This window comes from Encephalitozoon cuniculi, chromosome XI (genome assembly GCF_000091225.2).
Source record: "Encephalitozoon cuniculi GB-M1 chromosome XI, complete sequence".
In the NCBI taxonomy this organism is placed as follows: Eukaryota; Fungi; Microsporidia; family Unikaryonidae; genus Encephalitozoon; species Encephalitozoon cuniculi.
The window spans coordinates 121,742-140,145 of record NC_003237.2 but is presented as its reverse complement, the minus strand read 5'-3'; the positions used below and the strand labels follow the sequence as shown (position 1 = coordinate 140,145).

Sequence of the window (18,404 nt, the reverse complement as noted above, 5' to 3'; positions counted from 1 at the left end):
ACAGCCCGGGCTAGAGTTTCTTGTAAAGAGAAACGGGATACAAAGTTCCATCAAACTCATATTCTCCCCTTCCAGATAGCGCGCCTAGACTTCCAAACGAGATGTCGAAGTATTTGCTTACAATGCCTTTCAGGTCTGGGCATTGGATATCCACCACTACATCATCGCCGACCCTCAGCCCTGCACTCTTCCGAAGCTTCTGGATGTAGCTGTGGAACTCTCTTGCAATCTTCATCTTAACCATGCCCTCATCCAGGGTATTGTCAATGATTATGCTGAAGTCTCCAAACTCCTGGGCGATTCCTTCGCATCGGATTTTCTTTACGATCAGCACGTCATCCCGAAGAATCTCGAGGCCATCCACAACCAGTGGAGAGCTTAGGAGAGAGTATGCTTGGTCGCCGGTGAGGCCTTGGATTACTTTCATCTTCTTCTTCATGGTGGCCTTGTCTTTTTTCAAAGACAAGAAGTTGGGCTTCACTGTAATGTCGAACATAGACCTGTCTTCTTCCTTGTAAAGCAGCTCCAGAACGTTGCACTCCGTCTTGATTGCATCGATGTAATCCTTGATCCCTTCGTATAGGCTGCTGCTGCTCATCAGCGTAGCGCTTTTCAGCGGGGTCTTCAAAGATATCGAGTTTGTTTCTCTGAGGCGCCTTACTGCTGCTATGATGCTCTTGGCCATCTCAAACGGATGTGTCCCATTCTTGCACACAGGATACTCCTGGAAGTGGACGCTTTCTCCGGGATTGAGCGACTGGTAGGAATACTCGCTGAAGAAAGGAGTGAATGGACCCATCACGATTGAGAACTTCTTCAAGATCTCTCCAAGAACGGCATGGTGCCCGGCCCTTATCTCCTTCCTGTACATCCTGATGTACCAGTTCGACAGGTCGTCAATAAACCTTAGTGCCAGGGTCAGCACAGAGGAAAGCTCATACTTCCTCATTTTCCTGGTCAAAGACCAAGCAAAGTTATCGAAGGAAGCCGTAATCCAGCCATCCATGGGCAGGGATCTCCCATCAGGCTCCACATCTCTGTTCTCCAGATAGAACCCTAGCGAGTTGTACCATGGAATTATCAGCGTCTTCAGAACCTCCTTGACTCCCCCCTCGCTGAACTTTAGGTTTTCTGCCTCAACAACGGGGCTTGATATCAGATACATTCTTAGAGAATCTGCTCCATATGTGTTGAATATGTGGGATGGGTCCGGATAGTTCCTCAGTCTCTTGCTCATCTTCCGTCCATCCTCTGCAAGCACTATCCCGTTCACAACCACATTGAGAAATGCAGGCTGCCCAAACAGAAGTGAGGATATCACATGGAGTGTGTAGAACCATCCCCTTGTCTGGTCAAGCCCCTCTCCTATGAAGTGGGCTGGGAAGTTCTCCTTCACGAGCTTTTTGTTCCTTTCTTCTCCCCCAGATACAGAGAGGCTTCCGAGGTCAACTCCGCTCTCTTTGCAGAATGGCCAGTGGTCCTGTGCATACGGCATGCTTCCGCTTTCAAACCAGCAGTCAAGAACCTCCTCAACTCTTCGGTATTCCCTTCCATTTCTGTGTATGACAATCCCGTCAATAAATTCCCTGTGTATGTCATCGATCTTCCTTCCGCTCAGCTCCTCAAGCTCGCCCACAGATCCTATGCATATCATGTCGCTATAGTCCTCGGTGACCCACAGAGGAATCGGCGTCCCCCAGAACCTATTTCTCGAAATAGACCAGTCCCTTGCATTCTCCAGCCAGTTATGGAACCTCTTGTACTTGATATCCGGGGGCACCCAGTTTATCTTCTCGTTGTTCCTTAGGAGGGAGTCCACATGGTCCTTGACCTTGACAAACCAGTTTGGAACAAGCTTGTACAGCAGAGGTGTGTCAGACCTCCAGCAAAACGGATACTTATGCACTATCCTTTGGTTCATAAGAACCTTGTCCCTGATGTCGGAAAGAATCGCCTTGTCGCAGTCCTTCACGTACCTCCCTGCATACCTCCGTACCTCGCTGGTGTACCTTCCATTCTCATCAACAGGACAGGGCACAAGGTCGTTTTCTCGTATCAGGCCCTTTTCAACAAACGCATTGTAGTCACACTCCCCAAACCCAGGCGCACAATGAACAACACCCGTTCCATCCGTGTCCGTGACAAATCCAGAGGCGAGAACCCTGAAGAATCCCTTCTTCCTGTACTCCTCAAAATAGTCAAACGGCTGTTCATACTCAAGCCCCTCAAGCTCCCGGCCTGAAACCCTCTGGAGAATCCTGGCATCCTTAAAGTACTCTCCAATCCTGTCCACATGCATCAGATAGAACTTCTCCTTGTGTTCAAACACCCCGTACAGAAATCCCGGATTCACCGCAAGCCCGCAGTTCGATGGCAGCGTCCAGGGTGTCGTTGTCCATGCGACAAGCGACAGCATGTAGCCCCCAAGGGGTTTGAGGAGCGGAAAGGCAATAAGAACCGATGGATCGCTGACATCCTTATAGTTCTGGTTCGACTCGAAGTTGCTCAATGGTGTTGAGCAGGCAGTCGAAAACGGCATCACCCGGAACCCTCTGTATATTAGCCCCCTGCTGAACAGCTCCTTAAAGATGTTCCAGACGCTTTCCATAAACGTCATGTCCATGGTCCGGTACCCGTCCCGGAAGCTCACCCAGCGCCCCAGCCTCTCCACAACCGCCTCCCACTCGCTGCTGTACTTCATCACAATCCCCCTGCACTCGGCATTGTACTTGCCAATCCCCATCTCCAGGACTTCCGCCCTGCTGCTTATCCCCAGCTTCTTATCAATCTCGTACTCAACAGGAAGTCCGTGGCAATCCCATCCAAATCTCCTGTCGACATCATATCCCTGCTGGTAGAAAAACCTTGTCACGGTGTCTTTGATTGTCCCGCTAAGGAGATGCCCATAGTGCGGCAGTCCCGTTGCAAACGGAGGGCCATCATAGAAGGTAAACTTCTCCCGGCCCCTACTTCTCTCGCAGCTCCTCTCGAAGCTTTTGTTCCTCCTCCAATACTCCAGCACCTCCTCTTCGCACTCAACAAAGTTGGCGTTCTTCCTGTACATTCGGAGGATCAGAAAAAATTTACAATTACAGCGCTTGGCATATTAAAACAAAGACACCGCCGCCATAAGCCCTTGCATCACTCTTCCTGGCACATCTCAACCTCGAGCTCGACATACTGGTGATACCCAGGATGGACTATTTGGATCCCATGCCCCTCCAGAGTCTTGTTCACCGAGGACAGGTATTCCTCGACCCTTGCAAAGACATTTTTTGGGCTGCCCACCAGGAGCGGGATAATGGATATGGTCTTGACAAAAGACACCAGAGATGGAGATTCAGACTCATAGAGTACATCGTTCAGTCCAGACACCACCTCCTTCCACCTTGGCTCTTCAATTCTCCCGGACATTGCCTCGGGCATCTCAGTTATGAACGAGGTCCTGTCTGTCCTTGGGTCTCTAGGTATTTGTATACACACAGACTTTCTTCTCATATTCCTTTTATGGAGAGGAGGCCCTGAACACATGATATTTAACGCTGCTCTTAAATGGTCCGAAATGTAGTACCCATGGAATTCAAACTACCCGAACTCGACTATCCATACGATGCACTTGAGCCGATTATCGACGAGGAGACAATGAGGACGCACCACTCCAAGCACCACCAGGCTTACATAAATAGCCTCGAGAAGACACTCAGGAGTAACAGCATCAAGGGCAAGAGCCTCTACTACTACGTGACCAAGGGCCGGGGGATCAGGGGAGTCAAGAGCAGTGCAAGGAGAGACCTGCTCAACTTCTCTGGAGGGCACTACAACCACAGTCTGTTCTGGAAGATGATGTGTCCCCCAGGAACCAGCGGGCCTATGAGCCCAAGGCTTTTGGAGTACATAGAGAGATCCTTTGGATCTCAGGAGAAGATGGTCAAGGAGTTTAGTAATGCGGCAGTGTCGCTATTTGGCTCCGGATGGGTGTGGCTATGCTATAGACAGAGCGAGGGCATTCTTGTGATAAGGAAGACATACAACCAGGATGCTATATGCATGAAGACCTCCAGCACCGTTCCGATACTTGGACTGGATGTCTGGGAGCATGCATATTACCTGAAGTACAAGAATGTGAGATCTGAGTATGTAGCAAACTGGTGGAAGGTTGTAAACTGGGGCCTGGTTAGTAGACTGTTTGAGGAGATAGCACTAGAAAACAAGAAGCTGTGTGTTATGTCTGACGGTTCTATTAAATTTGATTAAGGCCAGTTGCCTATGGTGGGCACTTGCTCCCTTCCATACGGCCCATCCTCTCGGAGGTTCTGAACTTCCACCTGACATAGGTCCGTGAAGCGAATACAACGGCAACGGCTATAGGAAAGAGAATATAATCAATAAAGCATTCGCACTCGAACCTTATCTGGCATAGGTATGTGAAGACGTCCGAGGTCACCACCCTCCTCTTTTTCATCCCATTAAGAAATGCAGTGGCTCTCTTCTCGGCAGAAGACGGGGATACCATTCCCTCGACTGCCCTTGTGTATGCAGGCTTTGCCCTATTCTCCCTCTCGAATCCGGGTGTCAGGATGGACGCAGTGTTATAAAGATACAGCTCCACACCTATCTTCCCCATTTCGTCGCGAACTGTATAGAACAGCGAGAGAAGAGCCGTTTTCGACGGGGAGTACGAGGAGAACCCCGGAAATGTAAGCAGCGCCAGCGTCGATCCTATCATGATGAACTTCACAGGCTTTTTGTTAACTGCTGCATAGTGCTTTAGCATGGCGACAGTTCCAAGGTAGTTTGTATTTGCTGTCTCCTCAAACACTTCGAGTGGCTGGTCGATGAAGTATGAGGGATAGGAGACGCCTGCACAGCAGAATATGTAGTCAAAGTCTGTCGGCTCCGGGACATCTGCGGCGTTTACATCAAGCACCTGGGTTTTGAGTCCCCATCTTCTTTGCAGTGCCTCCAGCTTCTTCATGCTTCTTGATGTTACTGTGACATCATTTCCCGCCTCCTTCAGTATCCTTGCAAAGGCGAGACCCAACCCGCTGCTGCCTCCAATTATAAGGATCTTCCTGCCTCTTATGCTTATGCCGTGTCTTGCACTGTACCCTATCATAAAGTAGATGGCAACAACGGTTGCAAGGACAAGCAGAATGGCTGGCATTCTTTGTTTTGGTGAAGAGAATCATAACATGCCTCTGAAACATCGAAACCTAGCTTCTAATGGTGGCCGTTTGAAGTAAACAAAGGGCGCATCTGATTTAATTAAGCATACTGGAGAGTAGTGGCAGAGAGGAACTAAGATCCAGCCCGAGGCGCTCTGGCGTTGGAAAGTAGGACTTAATTTTGCCCAAATAAGTACTGTTCCATTTGTCGGAAATGGCTGTTAATCTCTGAGACATAAATATAAATAAAAAGTTTTATTTGCAGCTTGTGATGAGCCACGATTTCACGGCACTGGACTCTCAGGTGACCTTTATAGGCTCCCGTGCAGAAGACTTTGGAGTGAGGGAAGAGAGATATAGAATGAACATCGCCAAGAAGATCCGCACTGTGGTGAGGGAGATGGATAGGAGCTCTTGTAAGTGGCCGGTATGCGATCAGCTGAAGTACCGTAGCTTTCTGTCGAAAATTAGGAGGAAAATAGATGAGAGGCATAGCACCTAGCACGGCTGCTTATCTAATAAAGTCCCTGTATCTCTAGTTCGACTTGGAGAATGTTCCGTCAATGTCAAGCAAAATGAGGTTTATTCTTATAAGGCGCTGCCCAGGGGCTGGCCATCAACCCCTTCATTCTCGCGGCGCTCGGCCTTAACCCTTTCTATGTATCTCTGGATCTCTTGGCTGTGCTTGATTCCGAACAGGTCTGGGTGCATCGAGTATACGACAAAGAGCATGGCGATCTAAAATTAATACTTCCACTTACCTGTAGGACGAAGACCACGACGGTCATCAGAGCCATGATATCCATCTCGATGAGTCTGTTCATGTCCGATGCAACCAGCGGCAGATGAAAGGCTCCGTAGAAGAACGTTACTATCGAGAGTATTATCCACAGGATCTTCATTTTCATCTCAACGCCTCTCGGCGACCGAACCCGATGAAGAAACACGTCGTTGAGATTCTGGACTATCACGAGGGTGAAGATGGCAAGGCCTGCATTTGCAAGAAGTAGCATGTAGGTCACCTGTTTATTCGCATTCTTGTATATGCTCCTGGAGTCCCTCACGGAGGACATCAGGGCCCCCAGAACGCAGCTTGCCAGCAGTAGCAGGATGTTGTTAAGGAGAAGGCACAGGGTCTTGAATGTTGTTCTTATCATCTATGGGTGCCTGGATTTCCAAATACTCTTAGAGGGGCCAATCTTATGGACCGGTTGTCTCGCCGGGAAGAAATGACCGGCCTTGTCCACACTATCTCCCGGATGCAGCAGGCATTACTTTCTATTTCTTTTGGCAGCTTTTGATGCCTGGAACATGCACCTGGATGCAAGAAGTCCTGCAGTGCCGTATGCCACAAAGCTCCACATGTCATGGGCACGCGAGGAAAACAATGCCACAGGATCCAGGAACGTCAGCACCATCACCAGGAGATTCCCTGCAGTCACTGTCAGCAGCCACATCGACGAGACTAGCGACTTCATTGGCTCTGGCGCCTCTGTATACATGTACTCCATCCCGGTCACGTTTAGCATTATTTCCCCTGCCGTCATCAGAACATACTGAGGAAGTTGCCACATTATCGACAGCCTTTGCCCTGCAGGTGCAGGTAGGCCTATTCTGTACTCCAGGTATCCCGAGCAGAAGAAGCTGAGAGATGCAAGAGCAATCCCGAACCCCATCTTTTCCTCTGGAGACGAGAAAACTCCCGCCAGTCCCATCAGCGGATAGATCATTTTCGAGAACAGTGGAATGAAGAGCAGGATGAACACTGCGTTGAATGCTTGCATCTGCGAAGGCAAGATATCCATTCCATACCCAAGGATGCTTTGGTGTGTCTCCATCTTCGTTCCCTGCTCCACCCACGAGGAGGACTGCTGGTCGGAGAGCATCCAGAAGAATGCTGCAGGCCCCAGAATCCTCAGTATCTTCAAGGTCTTCTCCTTGTCGTCCTCCTCATGGGATATGCAGGCTGCCTCTGACACGGTCTTTAAAGTGCCCTGGGTTTTCCTTTCACTGTCTCTGGACTGCCTCCGGAACAACTCCTTCAGATTCTGCACCAAGGAGTGGAATGTCCTTGAAAACTGCTCCTTCCTCACAGGCTTGATCACATAAAACCTTTTTCCGATGATGAACAGAAGAATGGAGGCGCCGAGCAGCGTGCTTGACGTTCCAAATGCCAGCGGATAGCAAGACTGCTTTCCAAGACAGCCAACGCTCGACATGGTGGGGGTCAAGACCATGGAGACCATGCTCCCGATGTTTATTGCGAAGTAGAAGAAGTCGAAGAACCTTCTGAGATCCTGTGCGTCATCAGGGCCAAACTGGTCTCCCCCAAATGCAGCAACACAGGGCTTGATTCCCCCTGTTCCAACAGCTATCATGAGCAGGCTTCCCACCATCAGTCCTGGAGACCCGGACACAATAGAGCAATACGTGAGAAGCGAGGTTCCCGTGAGGTACAGTGAGCTTAGCAGCACAATGGTGCTGTATCTCCCCAGAAACATGTCTGATAGAAGCCCTCCAAAAAGAGTAAATAGGTAGCTCATGGAGATAAAGAAGTGGAGATTTACGGTTGACTCCTTTATGGTGAACCCGTACTCCGACCTTGTGAAGGAAAACAAGAGAGACTTCAGTCCATAGAAGCAAAACCTCTCGCAGAACTCGTTGCATATTATGAGAAAGAGCGTCGTTCCATTCATTATTGTCATGTGCACAGAGCACTTTATTTTTTTTCTGAAACTGGTTTTAGATTCTTCTGGTACTTGCACATGGAAGTGGAGGACCCTAACCTCGTGAGCGGGAGGATGGAGGGCTTTCCAATGCGATTCTCCTGTGAGTACATAAGATTCCAGTGTGGCCCTACAGAGAATGCTGTCGATGCAGTATACGCGCTCCTGCAACACACCACAGACACGCTAGTTATCCACAAAGAGCTTGAAATCCGGCCCTCACTCAAGCTACTGAGAAAATCTAGAGACAGGGTGAAGATTGTGATAGAAGAGGAGAAGCCATTCCAGGCGGTTGTTGACCACTTGAATAGTTTCAATACATTTATACTGCTTGGCTATGAGTTTAACAACTTCGAGCACGAATTCCTGAGGCAGGCCTCCATGGTCAATAGGAAGTCCATCCTTCTATTTTCGGAGGTGCAGATGGGACATGCACCAGGAGGGGAAAGCTACCGCCTGGTAAACCCAGGCTCTGCTGATTTCATCTAGAGCCGCTGGATAGGACCTAGGATACAGACCCAAACTTCGAGTTCCAGTCTGAATAGATCTCAAGATCCCTCTCGGAAACACTCTTCTTTATCTGCCTCGTGGCTTTTCTGAAGTCCTCGAGAGAAATCGGCCTTGTGTCTTCGCTTCTGAAGTCCTTGATGTCGTCGATCTCTCTCAGAGGCTCCAGAGATGCTTCTCTGCACAGATTAAAAATGTCGGATCCAGAGTATCCTTCTGTCATTCTGGCCACCTCATCCATGTCTGCATGCCCAAGTGTGTTTCTGTATTCCTTGATCAGATGCTCCACCATCTGCCTCCTACCCAGATGCTCTGGCAAGGGAACATAGATTCTTTTTACCAGCCTGCGCCGTGCCGCCTCATCGATCTCGTGGGGTCTGTTTGTTGCACCGATAACCAGAATCCTGTCGCCGCTGGATGTTGCAGCCCCATCAAACTGGACCAGAAACTCCGTCTTGATCCTTCTGCTCCCTTCGTTTTCGTTGTCGCTCCTCTGGGATAGAAGCGAGTCGACTTCGTCAATAAACACAACAGAAGGCTGCATTGACCTTGCAAGGTGGAACAGAGCCCTGACCATCTTCTCTCCCTCTCCAACCCACTTCGACGTTAGGGACGATGCGCTTATCGAGAAGAATGTTGCCTTGCACTGGCTTGCAATGCACTTTCCTATCATGGTCTTTCCTGTTCCAGGAGGACCGAACAGGAGAAGGCCTCTGGGAGGACCCCGGAGCCCTGTAAACAAGTCTGGGCGCAGCATCGGCCAAAGGACAATCTCGTTGATTGTCTTCTTGACATCCCTCAGGCCGATTATATCGTCCCATCCAACATCCACAGCCTTCTCAAGAATTTCATTTCGGACCCTGTCAACTATGTAGCTTTCTACATTGCACTCCTTGTCTACTTCATTTTTGTCTCTCTGCTCCTTTTTAACGATCTTGTTTCCGCTCCCCGTCACAAAGCCCGGACACTCGTCCCTTTCTGGCTGCCGGGAGTGCAGACTGTGGTCAGCCTTGAAGAAATCTCCCTTTACTGGCCTGTATCCCGCTAAGGCCCGCTCCACCTCTTTCAGATCAACCTTAGCAGGCAATGCAGTTACAGAAGAGAGAATCGGAATCAGCTCGTTGTTTCTGGAGACCTCACAGATCACGTTTCCATATAACTTTTCTATGCAGTGGGCCATCTCTGGGTCTCTGAGCTCGTGCGGCAGGAGAGACGGAAACTCGGGAATTCCTTTCTTCTCAAGAGTTCCCTGCAGGTCGTAAAAGCTACTGTCCATAGAATGTGGGTGGAGAAGGCGATGTTTATTCACAGGAATTTGTGCGGAAAGAAAAATAAACCTTGGGTAGCCCTTAGGAGCAGATGGATAATTACACGATTGCTATATGCTTCAAGAACAACCCAAGCAGGATAATAGGCGCCTTTCTTTCCAATGAGGACGGGAAGGTGAAGTTAGAGAATGCGTTCTTCGAGACGAATCCTGGGGTTGTATTTCCTACGATTTCCATTTCGGAAAGCGACATAATCACGGTGACGAAGATGAACGGGAGGCAGGCGGAGAAAGGCAAGGACGCATCCGAGAGGGGGAGTGGGGCAAAGGAGGATTCTGGATGGTCCTCGTTCAGGACAGATTCCGAAATCTCTGGAGGGCCAAAGGAAATGCCCGAGGCTGTCCTGCCCAAGGCTGCCGACCTTGAGAAATCCCTGGAAGAAGAATGCAAGGACTGGAACCAGTTTGAGGCAAACTCAAAGCTTTTCAATATAGACAGCAGATTTGATGAAGAGGAGTATATGGAGGTTCTTGACAAAAGCTCTGAGTCGTACAAAAGCAAGGTCTCGATGGCAAGAAGAATCGAGAAGGAAATAATGCTGTCTGCAACCACGGATGCTCACAGACTTGAGGAACGAGGGCTTGGAAATAGCGTGGAAAACGAAGACATCTACTCAAGCGTGGTTAGGGAGGAATGCAGGAGCGCAGAGAGCAAGAGTGCGTCTGCAATGGAGGTGCGCCAGGAGAAAGTTGCTGCAGCCAAGCAGCCTGCGGACGATGGTACCAAGAGGAAGATGGTGATAGAGATTGAGGGTCTTTCTCTGCTAGAGAATAGGAAGGACGAGGCTGTAAGCAAAGCCGTGAGTAGCAAGAGCGAAGGACCTTCGAGTGGACAGGAGGAGGGGAAGAACGGAAAGCCCAAGAAGAGTGTGAGGTATGGATGGATGCACACCAAGTTTGACTCTTCGAAAAATCTTCTCGAAATGATAAAATCGAAATTCAAGAGTGTCTTTGACATTGGCGGGGGAGAGCTGAAGTGGGGGACAGGGCCTAACTGGGAGGCGGCTGCGAAAAGCATTGCCAAGAAGGTTCAGAAGCCTGGAAAAACATCGGTAAGGAAGGCAGCCAAAAAAAGTCCTGTTTCTAAGTAACCATCCTCTACGGATAGATTTATTGGAAAGAGTAAATTAAATGATCTAGAATATTTCGTAGCACAGCCTCCTGTAGCATATCTCCTTGACGTCTACGCAATAAAGAGTCTTGGGCTCTTTCCTCCCAAGCCTTCCATAAGCCTCGTACCTCTTTCCAGCCTCTAGTCTGTCTGGGGAGATGACCACACAGCTCTCAGACGCATCGAATCCATAGTACTCCCTGTTCGATCTAGAGTGAGTTATCGTGACAAAGAAAAGCCTGATTACTCCGGGCTTGGATGTGGATATAAAACTGAATGCAATCCGGGTCCTTGGCTCTGGGTATTTTGTTCCAGAGAGAACCAGAGATGCCTCAAGTTCCAGTGTCAGATCACCTTCCTTTGCCGGAGAGCCTTCTGTGCTTGACCGTGTCTTTGCCAGGATGTTATACTTGTCCTTTGGCATTCAGGGGTTTAGGCACTGAGACAATGTCTCACACATTCCACTCTACTCTCACCCTGCAGCTCGGGCATGTTCTCTTGACCTCGAGCCACGAGTAAATGCACTTTGAGTGGAAGGCATGCCCGCACTTAACCGCGGCCCTGGATCCCATAATGTCCTCAAGACATATGCAACATCTTTCTGCCTCCACTCTCTTAGCCTCCAACCCCCTTCCCGGAAATACACACAGGAACTCGGGGTTTCTGTGCTTTCCAATGTTAAAGAGCTCCATGACGATTGCCTCTGCCTCCTCCTCTGAGCAGTGTCCTGGCATCATGGTGTGTCTGGCATGAATGATCTTCGGTCTGATACAAAAGCACCCACCACTTTCTGCCCCACAATTCATCGGCCATCTTTATCTATCTTATGATACCTGGAGTGAAGCATCAACTTGCGCTTCTCATCAAATGTCTTCTTGCAAACAGGGCAAAAGAGAGAATTGCTAGGCTCTGTGGAGGTACCTTTGTGCTGGGCCTTGTGAAGCTGAAGCTTCTTGAAGGAGTCGAACACCTCTTCGCAGGATTCACATCCGAAGACATCTCTAGACGCCTCGGCATGGAGCCTTTTTCTGTGCACAGGCTTCTCCTCAGATGCCCACATCATGAACACTAATGGCTTTCCTCCAACCGTGTCTATCTCCACAGGAACTTTGGTAAACTTTCTGATTTCATCCTTTGCACACTCTCTAGCAGCACACGACTGGGACACCAGAACCTGGGGTATGTCCACACCCTTTCCTTTCTTCGAGGACGTATCCTCCCTCTCCTTCACACCGCGCTCTGGATCCCAGCTCTCTCCAGACACACCTTGCACCCTCTCCTTCGGACTCTCTGCCTCCATTGTTCAAGGGAAAGGCCAAGGGAGATTTCTCATAGGGACAACAGAAACAATCCAACTTTTGGAAACTATTTAATGGGTTATGTAGTACACAAAAAGAACAAGCAGAACAGCAAACACCACGTAAGCCCAGTAGTTGTTCAGCATGCTTTTCAGATGCATCCTCTGGATGTTCTTCTGCATCATCTGTGCCTCAACAGTCATCCTGCTGGCAAGGCCTTTCAGGTTGTTTATGTTCTCGTCCCTCTTTATGATCATGTTCAGAGACTCTGCCAGAAGCCCCTTGGTCTCCTCAACAACCGCCATTCCCTGTGCATAGTTCGAGTCTCTGTTGAACCTGTCAGAAAGCATCTTGATCGTCGGGTCAAAGGTGTAGTATGTTGTCTTCGGATTGTCTGTATATATCTTCATGAAGCTCTCCACAACCTGGTCCATATATCCAGAGGCCAGCTTCGACGAGGTGTACTTGTCGCTAATCACCGCAAAAACAATCCCAGAGCCCATCTTAAAGTAGAAGACAAATCTTGTGTCGGATGAGTTGAATGTGTAGAATGATGTTGTCCCACCGCTGGGAATAGACTTGATGGTGTCCCGGAGCTCCTTGACAATGTCGTTTCCAGGCCTGAGGGAGTTGCTCTGCGGGGAATACTCGCCTGACAGTATCCTGTGGTCGGGGAGCTTCACTATCTGTGTGTAAAGAATCGCCATTGTAGGGCTACGGCTTTCTACTTTAATTATTTGGCAGGATACACAAGATAGACATCCAGGAGTCACAGAAGCTCTTCCAAGCACCTCAGAACTTCCCCAGGGTGGGCGTCGCTGTGGAGCCAAAGCCCATAGACCTCGCCACTCTCGTCGTCGCTCAGGGTCATGAAGTTTCCCTTCACTCCAAAACGGATGTCCTTTGTCAAATAGAGGGTGAAGTCTTTCAGACTCTTTCTGTTAAAGACATGGATTCCAACAGGAGGACACAATGCTCTGGTATACATCACAAAAGTCCCCTCGATGTTCAGCTTGTTCCACTCGCCATTGGCGTGGCGATATACAGAGGCAAAGCTGGACACATAAAGGAGATCTTTGAGCAACGGATCTGCCCTTCCAATCTCCCTCATTAGGATCTGCCCATCTCTTTTCCCCACCATTGGGGCGCCTGCAACAATAAAACTTATTGCATCTCCACCCAGGCGATGGAGCCTGCTGAGGAAGGGGAGATCTTGGCACACAGACGGTTCACTGCAACCAAGATGGAGTACGAGAAGATAAGAATCATCGGGGAAGGCACCTTCGGACAGGTTATTCTTGCAAGAAAGGGAAGGGCCAGATATGCACTGAAGAAGGTAAGCAAGGAAAAGGAGGGATTGTCGGTGACAACGATCAGGGAGGTCCAGGTTCTGCGGGCAATGGGCCATCCAAGCATAGTAAGACTCATAGAGGTTGTTGTCGAGCCTGGCGGAGATATCTACATGGTGTTCCCATACTTTCCATATGATCTGAACAGATTCATAAGAAGCAACAAGATGACATGCAGCGAGATCAAGCACATATTCTATCAGATTGCTCAGGGAGTGTGCTACATCCACAGCAAGGGAATCATGCACAGAGACCTGAAGAGTGCAAACATTCTTCTGGACCAAAAGCTGAATGCAAGCATCGCAGACTTTGGGATGGCAAGGTACACAACAAAGACAGGAGCATACACCCCAGGAATGGTCACTTTGTGGTACAGGGCCCCGGAGATACTCTTGGGGTCCTCCAGCTACACGTATGCTGTGGACATCTGGTCATTGGGGTGCATACTAACCGAGATGTATCTGGGGCACATGATATTCCAGGGAAGCACGGAGATGCTGCAGCTGGAGATGGTTATCCATGCATGCGGATCCATCAACGAAAACAGCTATCCAGGAGTGCAGGACCTCCCTGGATTCCGCAACTTCAGGCTTCCCCAGTCTCCCCGGAGAATAGAAGGCATCATCAGGAAGCATGATGCGTCCGCAGTCGAGTTGGTCAGCAAGATGCTTTGCCTCGACCCCTCCAAAAGAATAACTGTGGAGCAGGTTGTAGGGAGCAAATACTTTGAGCATGAGGCTCGTAGGGACGCCTCCAGCGCTGGACTCCAAGGGTGCTCGTATAGAGAAGACAGGCTCAGCCTTTCCAAAAGGAAAAATGTCGATTAAACAAACCACTGTAAGAATTTATCTCTAAATGCCAATTCCCTGGGTTTGTGCAGCTATCCGCTCCTCCCTATAAGGTCTTCCATCCTGACCCCTATTGTGTCTAGGAACACTCTGGCACTATCTATTTCGCCTTTACTAGGACTCCTGGCAATCTCCAATAGGTAGGGCTTTGCTCTCTTCACAATGGACTTCTGCTTCTCCTCATCCACCATCGAGATCATGACAGAGAGGAGTTGCCATCCGTATCTGCCCCTCGTAAACGGCCAGCTCGGCTCGGCGAGAACGGTCCTGTAGAACACATCGCACAAGCCTTCGTTCCGTATAAGCAAAGAGGTCGCCAGAATCACCCCGCTTGGAAAAAAGAGGAATGTAGATACAAATCCAGCCTCCAGTTCTGCTTCGGAAGTCTCCGGCATGGCACTTATCAAAGCCCCAATGGAGCTGTAGAACTCGTCCACATCCTTGACTAGATGGAATGTCTTCTGAAGCAGAGCCATGATTTCCTTCCTCTCATCTTCTTCTACAAAGGGAAGGTACTCGCCGAGAAACCTAAGGAACTTTGTGGTGGAGATATACATATCGAAGCCAGAGAGAAGCCTGGATCTGAGGAGCCCGATATTTTCCTTCAGGTCTTCGTCGGAAAGCTTGCAGTACCTTCTAACCGTGTACAAGTCAATCAATTCGTCTACAAGAAACATGCTTCGGAGGGGCTCCTTGGTGCTCTGCACGTCCGCACCACAAAACGGCCTTGGCCTTCTCGCAGACTTCCTGCTCTCCTTGCCAAATACCAAGTTGATACTCCTCCTCGGCTCCCCATCATCACACCTCATCTCAATCTTCCCTTGGCGGGGATCAAGGAGGGATGCATAGTCGATATCAGACCGGAAATACCGCATGTTTCTCCTCAGACACTCGGCGACATAGTCCTTTTCCTTGGCAGTCATAAAGTTCTTCGGGGCCATGAGGGGCTCTGGTTATTCCGTATATCATCCTCTCTCTTCATATTTTCCACAAAAATTTGCCCAGAAATGATCCCAATAGCAAGCCCGTTGGCATCAGAGTCCACCGAGGAGATGATAGCCAAGCTGGTGAGGAGCCAGGCAGAGCGCGGGGGCCTGGCCACAGGAATCAAGAAATGCCAGAAGCGTGTCCTCGAGGGGTCAAAGGGCCTGCTAGTTCTAACCGCCGACACAACACCCATGGACCTGATCACCCACCTCCCTGCACTCTGTGAGGACAGAGGCACCAAGTATGTCTTTGTCAGGAGTAAATCTTCCATTCCAAATGGATTTACCTGTGTCTTTCTAGAAATGGATGGAAGCGACACCCTAAGGAAAGTACTTGAGACACTTGAGTAGTTCACGAATGGACTGCCATTTCGATACACTAAACATTCTTACCAATCCATTAGACCGTCCCTCGAGCGCTTTGTCTTTCCGGCTTTCTTAAGGACGCTACGGAGGCTTGCGCCATCTGACACCAGTGCTTCGTCAAAGGCTAGCTCTCCACTTCCTACCAGGGTGCCGTAGTCGAACAGAGGGCCCCTCTGTTCATATACCTCGTCCAGGAACTGAAACACCCCGCTGGACATGAACTTTCTATCCATGGAAGGGTGGCAAAAAACTTTATTACCGCAATGCAAAGCGACAGGGCGTTACTCCGAGGAAGACTCCTCGTTCTCTTCAAAGTTCAGCAGGTTGTATCTCGACTTCTCACCATACAGCTTGGGCTGGCTTATCACCGTGGCAGTCCCTCCCTCCTTCTGAATGTTTGAAATCAGAACATTGCATGCTTCCCGCACTACTTCATATGCCTTGTCCTTGTTGCTAGATACACGCGTCACAGAATACGTGGGTGTCTTGATCAGGCAGAACTCAAGCCTTGGATCCAGCCTCAGGGCATCGCTGAACACCTTCTTTATGGAAACTATGCCTCCCCTTGACGAGCATACAACATCGATGTCTGCACGGACCTTATATGTGGAAGCCTGGAACTGCTCTCTGATCAGCTTCTTGATGGTTACCCCAATTGCATCGTCGTCCATGATGTCTCCATTATCCTTGACTCTCGCAAAGAAGTAATACAGGGACCCAAACTCCTCCTCCTTGTCGTACCCCATCCTTTCATATAGCTCAGATACTTCCATCCCCAGCCTCTTTGCTGCCTTGACCATAATATGGTATGCAAGCTTGTTTTTTGCACTGGTCTCTCTGCACTCACTCTTCTCATTCTCGGTGACCTTCGACATGCTCAGGTCTATGTACCCCCTTCCCTCGTCGACTTTCAGAACATTGCATATCTCGATATTTCCAACCTTGGTCACCTGCTGTATGCTCCTCACCCTCCTCTTCGAGAGCTCTCCCAGCAGCACAAGTCCCTCCAGGTCCCCGTATTCCAGAAGGTTCAGGGTCAATCCCTCTCCTCCTATTGACACAACCCTTCCTATGACAATCTCCCCCTCTCTGGGATACTTCCTGGAATGGAGTCTACACTCGTATCTCAGCATGGCCAAATATTTTCGAGTTATTTTATTCCAAGGACACTGGCAACATGCCAGACCCAGGTGACTTCTAGTGTCTAGCAACAAGAAAGGCGCAGAACCTCTGAAACCTTCTTCTGCTGCCCACAACAAGGCTCCTCTCCACCATATCAAGCCTCCACACATCGTCCTCAGAAAACGTTTTCTTGAGAACAAGAGATGAGTAGTCTCCCACTCTTTCATAGAAGAACTCTGGCAGGCCTGCCCCCTCTCCAAGCAGCATGGCGTACAGATAGAAGAAGTAGGGACACACCGACCTCAGATCAACTGTAGAGGGCTTTGCCCTGATGTCCTCCAGCAGGGACTCCTTCAGAAAGCCTTCTCCCAGCTCGCAATGGCCATTCCTCAGGAGAAAGCTGACCAGGAAATACGGGACTTCTACTCTTCTATTCTCCGGAAGGATCTTGGGTCTCGGTCCAAGAAACCCGAAGTTCCGTATTTTGTGCTTGAACGTAACCTGTATCCTCGACTCGCCAAGTAGAATGTCATCTGGGCTGTAGTATTCCATCTGGGTGCCTGGGATTATTTTCCTGGTGAAAAGTTGATGTAGGGCCTATCCTCGAAGCCCATGGCGGCAAGCAAGATTTCTGTTGCAGATCTTGTCAAGTTTGAGGAGGGAGATAGAATTGATGTTGGCGAGCTTGGAGAGGGGCAGGACGCCGTGTATGCAGCAGTGAGAGAGGAGGTCTTCGATGTAGTTGAGCAAAGGAGGAAGAAGGCGCCTAGGAAGAGGGAGGAGGACTTCTATGAGATTACCCCGTTGACAAGCTTGGAGAAGTCTATGGATAGGATCCTCCACGGAGAGAAGGCAAGGGAGCCGGGGGCAGTAGTCTTTGAGAAGAACTTCAAGTACGAGTTTGATAGGAAGATGAGGAGAATCAAGAGGATCAAAAGCAAGGCGTACAGGAGGATCCGAAGACAGGGCAGACTCAAGAGTAAGATGCCCGAAGAGGAGAACACACAGGAAAACCATCTGGGCAGCGAAGACAAAAGACATGGAGGAGTCCCAGACATACTTCTAAAGGAGATAGAGGTGGAGGACGACGAAAAGACGCCTATACTTAGCTTTGGGGGAGACGAGGAGGTAGAGGAAGGCACACAGGAGGAGCTAGTCAGGCTTGCATTTAAGGACGACGCCGCTGATAACGAAAGGGTCTTCGAAGAGGAGAAGAGGGAGATTGTGAACAGAGAGGCACCGAGGGTAGAGGAGGTTGTTCTTCCTGGATGGGGAGAGTGGGCCGGGCCTGGGCTGGAGGTGATCAAAACAAAGAGCAACACCGTAAGAAACGTTGTGGAGGGAATCAAGTACTCCAACAGAAAGGACTTCAACAGATCGCACATCATAATCAACGAAAGTGTGCCGCAGGTGGACAAGAAGTTCCTAGCTGAGCTGCCCTTTGGATACACAGAGAGCGAGTACAACGAAAAGATTAATGCCTCCATATCCAGAGAAAGGAACACCTTGAGGATCTTCAAGAGGCTTGTTCGGACAAGAACTAGGCACGCAAATGGAGAGGCAGCTGAGGCATTCTGCTATAGTCCCGGGTGAGGTAAT

At 49.6% G+C, this 18,404-nt stretch overlaps 22 protein-coding genes across 22 annotated transcripts; 7 read left to right on the top strand and 15 right to left on the bottom strand.

The window, feature by feature from the left end:
* Positions 1 to 10: 10 nt before the first annotated feature.
* Positions 11 to 3,064, bottom strand: ECU11_1100 (uncharacterized protein; the record flags this gene model as incomplete). Its single annotated transcript, NM_001042249.1, has 1 exon — positions 11 to 3,064. The coding sequence occupies one exon, from the start codon at positions 3,062 to 3,064 to the stop codon at positions 11 to 13; it is 3,054 nt and encodes a 1,017-aa protein (NP_586416.1).
* Positions 3,065 to 3,141: 77 nt separating this feature from the next.
* Positions 3,142 to 3,498, bottom strand: ECU11_1090 (uncharacterized protein; the record flags this gene model as incomplete). Its single annotated transcript, NM_001042248.2, has 1 exon — positions 3,142 to 3,498. One exon carries the CDS (start codon positions 3,496 to 3,498, stop codon positions 3,142 to 3,144), a length of 357 nt encoding a protein of 118 aa, NP_586415.2.
* Positions 3,499 to 3,573: 75 nt separating this feature from the next.
* ECU11_1080 (superoxide dismutase SOD2) lies at positions 3,574 to 4,254 on the top strand (the record flags this gene model as incomplete). Its single annotated transcript, NM_001042247.2, has 1 exon — positions 3,574 to 4,254. The coding sequence occupies one exon, from the start codon at positions 3,574 to 3,576 to the stop codon at positions 4,252 to 4,254; it is 681 nt and encodes a 226-aa protein (NP_586414.2).
* Positions 4,255 to 4,264: 10 nt separating this feature from the next.
* ECU11_1070 (uncharacterized protein) lies at positions 4,265 to 5,164 on the bottom strand (the record flags this gene model as incomplete). The annotated part of the gene is made up of 1 exon (NM_001042246.1): positions 4,265 to 5,164. One exon carries the CDS (start codon positions 5,162 to 5,164, stop codon positions 4,265 to 4,267), a length of 900 nt encoding a protein of 299 aa, NP_586413.1.
* Positions 5,165 to 5,436: 272 nt separating this feature from the next.
* On the top strand, positions 5,437 to 5,667 carry ECU11_1065 (uncharacterized protein; the record flags this gene model as incomplete). Its single annotated transcript, NM_001415287.1, has 1 exon — positions 5,437 to 5,667. The coding sequence occupies one exon, from the start codon at positions 5,437 to 5,439 to the stop codon at positions 5,665 to 5,667; it is 231 nt and encodes a 76-aa protein (NP_001402554.1).
* Positions 5,668 to 5,753: 86 nt separating this feature from the next.
* Positions 5,754 to 6,322, bottom strand: ECU11_1060 (uncharacterized protein; the record flags this gene model as incomplete). Its single annotated transcript, NM_001415286.1, has 2 exons — positions 5,754 to 5,903; positions 5,927 to 6,322. 2 exons carry the CDS (start codon positions 6,320 to 6,322, stop codon positions 5,754 to 5,756), a joined length of 546 nt encoding a protein of 181 aa, NP_001402251.1.
* Positions 6,323 to 6,436: 114 nt separating this feature from the next.
* ECU11_1050 (Ptr2p-like protein) lies at positions 6,437 to 7,870 on the bottom strand (the record flags this gene model as incomplete). The annotated part of the gene is made up of 1 exon (NM_001042244.1): positions 6,437 to 7,870. One exon carries the CDS (start codon positions 7,868 to 7,870, stop codon positions 6,437 to 6,439), a length of 1,434 nt encoding a protein of 477 aa, NP_586411.1.
* Positions 7,871 to 7,966: 96 nt separating this feature from the next.
* ECU11_1040 (uncharacterized protein) lies at positions 7,967 to 8,380 on the top strand (the record flags this gene model as incomplete). The annotated part of the gene is made up of 1 exon (NM_001042243.2): positions 7,967 to 8,380. One exon carries the CDS (start codon positions 7,967 to 7,969, stop codon positions 8,378 to 8,380), a length of 414 nt encoding a protein of 137 aa, NP_586410.2.
* A 16-nt stretch (positions 8,381 to 8,396) lies between these two features.
* Positions 8,397 to 9,674, bottom strand: ECU11_1030 (uncharacterized protein; the record flags this gene model as incomplete). The annotated part of the gene is made up of 1 exon (NM_001042242.1): positions 8,397 to 9,674. One exon carries the CDS (start codon positions 9,672 to 9,674, stop codon positions 8,397 to 8,399), a length of 1,278 nt encoding a protein of 425 aa, NP_586409.1.
* An 83-nt stretch (positions 9,675 to 9,757) lies between these two features.
* ECU11_1020 (Pbp1p-like protein) lies at positions 9,758 to 10,816 on the top strand (the record flags this gene model as incomplete). The annotated part of the gene is made up of 1 exon (NM_001042241.1): positions 9,758 to 10,816. The coding sequence occupies one exon, from the start codon at positions 9,758 to 9,760 to the stop codon at positions 10,814 to 10,816; it is 1,059 nt and encodes a 352-aa protein (NP_586408.1).
* A 45-nt stretch (positions 10,817 to 10,861) lies between these two features.
* On the bottom strand, positions 10,862 to 11,260 carry ECU11_1010 (uncharacterized protein; the record flags this gene model as incomplete). The annotated part of the gene is made up of 1 exon (NM_001042240.1): positions 10,862 to 11,260. One exon carries the CDS (start codon positions 11,258 to 11,260, stop codon positions 10,862 to 10,864), a length of 399 nt encoding a protein of 132 aa, NP_586407.1.
* Positions 11,261 to 11,288: 28 nt separating this feature from the next.
* ECU11_1000 (uncharacterized protein) lies at positions 11,289 to 11,573 on the bottom strand (the record flags this gene model as incomplete). The annotated part of the gene is made up of 1 exon (NM_001042239.2): positions 11,289 to 11,573. One exon carries the CDS (start codon positions 11,571 to 11,573, stop codon positions 11,289 to 11,291), a length of 285 nt encoding a protein of 94 aa, NP_586406.2.
* Positions 11,574 to 11,638: 65 nt separating this feature from the next.
* ECU11_0990 (uncharacterized protein) lies at positions 11,639 to 12,136 on the bottom strand (the record flags this gene model as incomplete). The annotated part of the gene is made up of 1 exon (NM_001042238.1): positions 11,639 to 12,136. The coding sequence occupies one exon, from the start codon at positions 12,134 to 12,136 to the stop codon at positions 11,639 to 11,641; it is 498 nt and encodes a 165-aa protein (NP_586405.1).
* A 69-nt stretch (positions 12,137 to 12,205) lies between these two features.
* ECU11_0980 (uncharacterized protein) lies at positions 12,206 to 12,841 on the bottom strand (the record flags this gene model as incomplete). Its single annotated transcript, NM_001042237.1, has 1 exon — positions 12,206 to 12,841. One exon carries the CDS (start codon positions 12,839 to 12,841, stop codon positions 12,206 to 12,208), a length of 636 nt encoding a protein of 211 aa, NP_586404.1.
* A 62-nt stretch (positions 12,842 to 12,903) lies between these two features.
* ECU11_0970 (uncharacterized protein) lies at positions 12,904 to 13,275 on the bottom strand (the record flags this gene model as incomplete). The annotated part of the gene is made up of 1 exon (NM_001042236.1): positions 12,904 to 13,275. The coding sequence occupies one exon, from the start codon at positions 13,273 to 13,275 to the stop codon at positions 12,904 to 12,906; it is 372 nt and encodes a 123-aa protein (NP_586403.1).
* Positions 13,276 to 13,320: 45 nt separating this feature from the next.
* Positions 13,321 to 14,310, top strand: ECU11_0960 (uncharacterized protein; the record flags this gene model as incomplete). The annotated part of the gene is made up of 1 exon (NM_001042235.1): positions 13,321 to 14,310. One exon carries the CDS (start codon positions 13,321 to 13,323, stop codon positions 14,308 to 14,310), a length of 990 nt encoding a protein of 329 aa, NP_586402.1.
* A 53-nt stretch (positions 14,311 to 14,363) lies between these two features.
* ECU11_0950 (uncharacterized protein) lies at positions 14,364 to 15,272 on the bottom strand (the record flags this gene model as incomplete). The annotated part of the gene is made up of 1 exon (NM_001042234.1): positions 14,364 to 15,272. The coding sequence occupies one exon, from the start codon at positions 15,270 to 15,272 to the stop codon at positions 14,364 to 14,366; it is 909 nt and encodes a 302-aa protein (NP_586401.1).
* Positions 15,273 to 15,338: 66 nt separating this feature from the next.
* On the top strand, positions 15,339 to 15,668 carry ECU11_0940 (rRNA processing protein; the record flags this gene model as incomplete). The annotated part of the gene is made up of 1 exon (NM_001042233.1): positions 15,339 to 15,668. The coding sequence occupies one exon, from the start codon at positions 15,339 to 15,341 to the stop codon at positions 15,666 to 15,668; it is 330 nt and encodes a 109-aa protein (NP_586400.1).
* Positions 15,669 to 15,706: 38 nt separating this feature from the next.
* On the bottom strand, positions 15,707 to 15,916 carry ECU11_0935 (uncharacterized protein; the record flags this gene model as incomplete). Its single annotated transcript, NM_001415285.1, has 1 exon — positions 15,707 to 15,916. The coding sequence occupies one exon, from the start codon at positions 15,914 to 15,916 to the stop codon at positions 15,707 to 15,709; it is 210 nt and encodes a 69-aa protein (NP_001402553.1).
* A 48-nt stretch (positions 15,917 to 15,964) lies between these two features.
* Positions 15,965 to 16,816, bottom strand: ECU11_0930i (translation initiation factor eIF2 subunit alpha; the record flags this gene model as incomplete). Its single annotated transcript, NM_001042232.1, has 1 exon — positions 15,965 to 16,816. One exon carries the CDS (start codon positions 16,814 to 16,816, stop codon positions 15,965 to 15,967), a length of 852 nt encoding a protein of 283 aa, NP_586399.1.
* Positions 16,817 to 16,880: 64 nt separating this feature from the next.
* On the bottom strand, positions 16,881 to 17,357 carry ECU11_0920 (uncharacterized protein; the record flags this gene model as incomplete). Its single annotated transcript, NM_001042231.1, has 1 exon — positions 16,881 to 17,357. The coding sequence occupies one exon, from the start codon at positions 17,355 to 17,357 to the stop codon at positions 16,881 to 16,883; it is 477 nt and encodes a 158-aa protein (NP_586398.1).
* Positions 17,358 to 17,417: 60 nt separating this feature from the next.
* Positions 17,418 to 18,398, top strand: ECU11_0910 (uncharacterized protein; the record flags this gene model as incomplete). The annotated part of the gene is made up of 1 exon (NM_001042230.1): positions 17,418 to 18,398. The coding sequence occupies one exon, from the start codon at positions 17,418 to 17,420 to the stop codon at positions 18,396 to 18,398; it is 981 nt and encodes a 326-aa protein (NP_586397.1).
* Positions 18,399 to 18,404: the final 6 nt, after the last annotated feature.